The sequence below is a fragment of the Conger conger genome, chromosome 5, assembly GCF_963514075.1.
Source record: "Conger conger chromosome 5, fConCon1.1, whole genome shotgun sequence".
NCBI classification, from domain to species: Eukaryota; Metazoa; Chordata; class Actinopteri; order Anguilliformes; family Congridae; genus Conger; species Conger conger.
The window spans coordinates 37,379,520-37,385,466 of NC_083764.1; the positions used below are offsets into that span (position 1 = coordinate 37,379,520).

The 5,947-nt window shown below is 42.1% G+C and overlaps 1 protein-coding gene across 1 annotated transcript; it reads left to right on the forward strand.

Moving 5' to 3' along the window:
• Positions 1-3,516: 3,516 nt before the first annotated feature.
• LOC133129552 (terminal nucleotidyltransferase 5A-like) lies at positions 3,517-5,689 on the forward strand. Its single transcript, XM_061243723.1, has 2 exons — positions 3,517-3,927; positions 4,504-5,689. The coding sequence occupies exons 1-2, from the start codon at positions 3,517-3,519 to the stop codon at positions 5,281-5,283; spliced, it is 1,191 nt and encodes a 396-aa protein (XP_061099707.1). The 3' UTR covers positions 5,284-5,689.
• Positions 5,690-5,947: the final 258 nt, after the last annotated feature.

A 5,947-nucleotide genomic window follows, 5' to 3' on the forward strand; every position in this document is an offset into this window, starting at 1 on the left:
ACTATCACAAATCACTAGAGAGGGCGATCAGATGATACAGGTTTGGGGATTTAACAACCCTACTGTATTTGTACACATATGGAATCGATTTAAGATATGCAACATAGTACTCACATTGAACCAACGTTCCAAAAATTTAAATAATCTGCTTTGAATCACATAAAACTTAACTGATTGTACTACAGTATATTGAAATAGTGAGTAGTGTGCAGCTGAACTGGACAGTTTGAACAGTGTATGACTGTGGTTTGGGAGTGGCTGTGCAGTGTTGAGTGGTTGGTGGATGGAGATTGTACAGTGTGAAATAGCCGTTTAGGAGTCACTGTGAAGTGTATAGTTTGTCAAGTAGCTGCTGAGCATTGAGGAACAGGACGCACCTGTGGGATTAAGCAGGCTCAAGGCAAAATGGGTAATCTGGAGTAATCTGGGTTTATGGCTAGTGGCTGCAGTGACGCAGGGCTTTGTGCGTAGTGCTCAGTGATGGATTCTGGGTGACACCTACCCTGCCTTTACACTATTGGCCAGCCACTATGTCCCCCAACACATAATACATCTAGTTCTCACTCCACCGACTCATAATGTAGCTCCCATAGCCCAATCTTTGCCACTCCACAGGGCATCATGTTTTATTCCCCTCTCTAATTGCCTTATTTGTTAGTTTGCTTGTTTGGTCAGTTACTTATGTACTTATTTAGTTTTAACAGTACTGATTATTTCCAGTGGCACTAATTTTGTGAGGCTAGAATACAGTTGGTTATAATTCCAATGCCACATGTCAGAAAAAGAAATAATATTTTGAATATTTTTGAAAAATAATAATTTTTATGAATTATATTTTAAATGAAGAAGGTAAGATGTTATAAACAAAATGTGGCAGGCTTGCATCCCTGCCACAGAAATTTTTGACAGACCATATAAACTTCAATGCAAATGGGAACAAATATTTGATGCACCCCTCCCTTCGCATACATTGACATACAAATCTACACTTGCAGAGCACTTTATTAGGAACACCTGTACACCTACATATTCATGTGATTATCTAATCAGCCAATCATGTGACAGCTGTGCAGTGCATAAAATCATGCAGATATGGGTCAGGAGCTTCAGCTATTGTTAACATCAACCACCAGAATGAGTGGGGGGGGAAATGTAATCTCTGATTTTGACTGTGGCATGATTGTTGGCGTGAGACGGGCTGGTTTGAGTGTTTCTGTGACTGCTGATTGAGTTTTAGTTACAAAAGAAATTTGAAACATGTGGGGTATTGAGGTATTGAGGTATCTCCAATCCTTACCATACATCTTTTGATACAGCCCCACCGTGAAATTTTTTTCTCATATCCACGCTTGGCTAAAGATTAGAGGATTTAATATTAACCACATTTTTTTTTTAAATATACAATGAGGAAAGAGAGGTTTGAACATAAAAATGTTTTGATCGGGTGATTGAGAGATCTTGTGCTGAACATTTGTTTTCTTCATAAAAAATAATAAAAATCTTGTTTGTCTTCAATTTATGCTTATAGTACTAGATTGTCCCAGTCACACATCTTTTCAGTCATTAAAACACTTAATTTAACCACTGAATTACACACACATGCACGTGCCCACAAACATGCATATTCATTCACCTTTTTCCTCCAGATGGCAGTGTCAAAGCATGCAGAAGTCTACTAAAACACTTCATGTCATAATGAACACAGATGGCAGTGTTTAGGACAGCAAAAGATAATGTCATTCTTATAATACAAGAAGACACATGGCAAAATATGTCACAAAATACTTTAATCTCATTTAATTTACATTTTCCTTTGGGAAGGTGTTTGATAAATCTGACTGCCACAGGATATTATTAACATACTATGATACTAAGTGTCCAATTCAACAAGAAATATGAAAGAATTAGGCAATATTGAACCCTGAACCAGAACCTCAAAAAATACAGTAAATAAAATACATACAAAAGAGAGAGAAAATCTCTCTCTCTCTCTCTCTCTCTCTCTCTCTCTCTCTCTCTCTCTCTCACACACACACACACACACACACACAAAGATAAGTAAAATTAACTTTTTTTTAAAATATATGAAATGAAATAATACTCTCAGTGGGGTATTTATTAGACTTATTTTTTAGACTTCTGCATACCACTGTTGTAATGTGTGGTTATTTCCGTTACTGTCACCTTCCTGTCAGCTTTGACCAGTCTGGCCATTCTCCTCTGACGTCTCTCCTTAACAAGGTGTTTCTGTCTGCAGAACTGCTGCTCACTGGATTTATTTTGTGTTTTTTGCACCATTCTTCGCAAACTGTAGAGACTAGTGTGCGTGAAAATCACAGGAGATCAGCAGTTTCTGAGATACTCAAACCACTCTGTCTGCCACCAACAATCATTATACAGTCAAAGTCACTTAGATCAATTTTTTTCCCCATTCTGTTGGTTGATGTAAACATTAACTGAAGCTCCTGACCCGTATCTGCATGATTGTATGGATAGCACTGCTGCCACACAATTGGCTGATTCGATAATCGTATAAATAGGTGTAATAAAGTAAAAATTTTCCTAATAAAGTGCTCGGTGAGTATATCAAACAAAAACAAAACAAAAAAACTGGAAACCATGCCTTGCTGAACGTGATATTAAGTAGAATAACCTTCCCCTATTTTGCCAATTAGCCTTGGAATTTGCTTACGCAAAAAGGTTCACTCGATTGCGACTGGCGAGGACAGCTGTCAATCAAAGCTACCCTCCCAGGCGTCTTGAGGACTGAAGCCAAGTTTGTCAGATTTCCACTGGCAACCTGCAAGTCACCTTCGTACTACTAATCCGCAAAAATACTCAGGGAAGTCAGGAGCTAACTATGCAATGCAATTCCAGTGCTTAATTTAGTTCCTTTTTAAATTCTGTGCATTAATTGGGTAATTTCTTAGTTATTCTTCATAAATTGCGAGAGGTAAGAATGATAGATGAGTGATAAATCAATGGGATTATTGGAAAAACTTGGTATACCGCTGCATGCTATGTGATTAGAATTTTAACTGAAATTTATACAATACAATTATTTTAAACATTGGGAAATGTAGCATATGTATTGCACGTGTAAGGCTGTAGGATGAATGCACAATGAAGTCAATCCTAAAATGACAGGTGTTAATTCTGCATTGATGCAAAGTGCGAGGAGCTATGAAGTTTCAGTCGGAACTTCAGAAAAGCTTGGGTATACGGAATCAGACAGATGTGGGAAAGAAATAGAGAAGCCTGCAGACCAAAGAGGAAAAATCGGGGGGTGAACGAGTAAAATAATTGTGAGCGTGCAGTACAGCTACTGACTCTGAAAGTATACGACAGATAGATTTTCTATCAGACGGACAAATATATAACACTATATCTTCAATGTGCAGAACTAATATGGAATAACTTTTAGGATTTTTTTGGAACTTTTTGGCCTTATTCGTTTAAGGAAAACGGAAACCAATTTAAATCCGAGCAGTTAAGATTTGCTCTTTTATTGTGATAATGGCCGAACAAGACAATGTCAGTGTTGACGGCGAGAACAGAAACTTGAGCGTGCTCAGCTGGGAGCAAGTGCAGCGTCTGGACAACATCCTCGCCGAGACCATCCCCATCCACGGCCGATGGAGCTTCCCCACGCTGGAAATGGAGCCGCGACAAATAGTTAAAATTGTGAGGAGACGGATGCAAGCGAAACAAATAAACGTCCGTGAGGTCAGACTAAATGGGTCTGCTGCAAGCCACGTCCTGCACGAAGACAGTGGTCTGGGGTACAAGGACCTTGATCTCATCTTCTGTGCAGAGCTGAAAGGCGAAGCAGAATTTCAGACTGTCAAGGATATTGTTTTAGACTGTCTCCTGGATTTTTTACCAGATGGGGTGAACAAGGAGAAGATAACGCCGTCAACTTTAAAGGTAAACTAGTCCCATTCCCCATAATGTTAAACATTACCTTTTAATCTTATTAACATTAGATAATGTAAATCATGATGTTATAAATGCTTTTTATTATTTTTGCCTGTGCAATTGGCAATTTTCCATATAATCTTAAACTGCTGTCATATCTGTGATCATTGTAGAGATATTGGTTTCTGCTGCAAAGAGGATTACAATAATCCAATTTAAAGCAGATTAATCAATGGCCTATGTTACCTTGATCACACACGTAGGCAGTACAAGGTATTATCCTCTCATTTTAACAATTACACACATTATTGGAGTTTGGATGAAAACTATATGGAACTTCTTCCGCAATAGATGTGCCCTTTTGAATATGCAATTGCATTTTCCATGCTCCTTTGAATCAGAATGAAATTAGTTGTTACCCCTTTTTTTAAATCATCTTAATTAAGTAGCTGTGTGAATTTATCAGTGTTCCAAAAAGCAAGGTGCATGGAGCTGTTGATTTTTTTTACTTGCAAAACGTCAGATCAGATTCGTGTGTAAAGAATTTGGAGCTGAGCTGTTCTTTCCTGTGGCCCTGCTGTTCAGGAGGCCTACGTCCAGAAGATGGTGAAAGTCTGCAACGACTCTGACCGCTGGAGCCTCATCTCCCTGTCCAACAACAGCGGCAAGAACGTGGAGCTCAAGTTCGTAGACTCGCTGAGACGGCAGTTTGAGTTCAGTGTGGACTCCTTCCAGATCAAGCTGGACTCGCTGCTGCTCTTCCACGAGTGCTCGGAGAACCCAATGTCGGCCACCTTCCATCCCACCATCATCGGGGAGAGCGTCTACGGCGACTTTGACACCGCCCTGGCCCACCTCCGCCACAAGGTGATCTGCACCCGCAACCCGGAGGAGATCCGGGGCGGCGGGCTGCTGAAGTACTGCCACCTGCTGGTGCGGGGTTTCCGCGCCGCCTCGGAGAGCGAGATGAAGATGCTGCAGCGCTACATGTGCTCGCGCTTCTTCATCGACTTCTCCGATGTGGGCGAGCAGCGGCGCAAGCTGGAGTCCTACCTGCAGAACCACTTCGTGGGGCTGGAGGACCGAAAGTACGACTACCTGATGACGCTGCACGGGGTGGTGAACGAGAGCACGGTGTGCCTGATGGGGCACGAACGTCGGCAGACCCTGGACCTGATCACCACGTTGGCCGTGCACGTCCTGGCCAAGCAGAACGTCATTCCCAGCACCGCTAACGTCACCTGTTTCTACCAGCCGGCCCCATATGTGGCTGACTGCAACTTCACCAACTATTACATCGCTCAGGTGCAGCCCATATTCGCCTGCTCACAGCATGCGTACGCCGCCTGGCTGCCCTGCAACTGAACCCGAGAGCCATGGCACAAAATGGAGGATTCGCGCACGACAGGGGCTCGGCCCAGCCAGCGGTTGGAAACAATGGTTGGTCTGCCATTTTGTTTCTAATAGAACCCTGGAGATTTCTGCCAAGGCCTCAATGGGAAGCTTAAGGCACACGGTTCCTTAACAACACAGGAAACGTAGGGGTCTCCACTCCGCCTCAAATCCAGTGGTCTGGACTGAGAGGAGGGAAACAGCTGCATGGCTCCCACCGCAGAAGAAGGTTTAGACTTCTAAACATAAGCGGAAATGTTAATGCTGTCAGCGTAATAGGACTAACAGTATCAGTGAATGTGCTTTCGGAACTAGGGCAGGTCTAAGCACCTGCCCCGCCCTCCCATGCTCAGAGGCAGGACAGTGGGGCAGCAATAAGAAGAGGGAGGAAGCAATGAGGATGGCGGGAGCAGGAGAAAGAGTAATGCAGATAGAGAAGAGCAAAGGCTCTGATAATGTCTCCCCTCCAGATATATATGTTCCATCACCCGCATTCTACATGTGACATGGATTAAAAGACAGCGACAATGTTTAAAACCACAGTTGTTTTTTATTTAAGAAATTCTAAATATGGATAAAACCAAAATATCACTATTTGTATCCATAGATCAATCACATGTATTAAGTGCCTAATGCC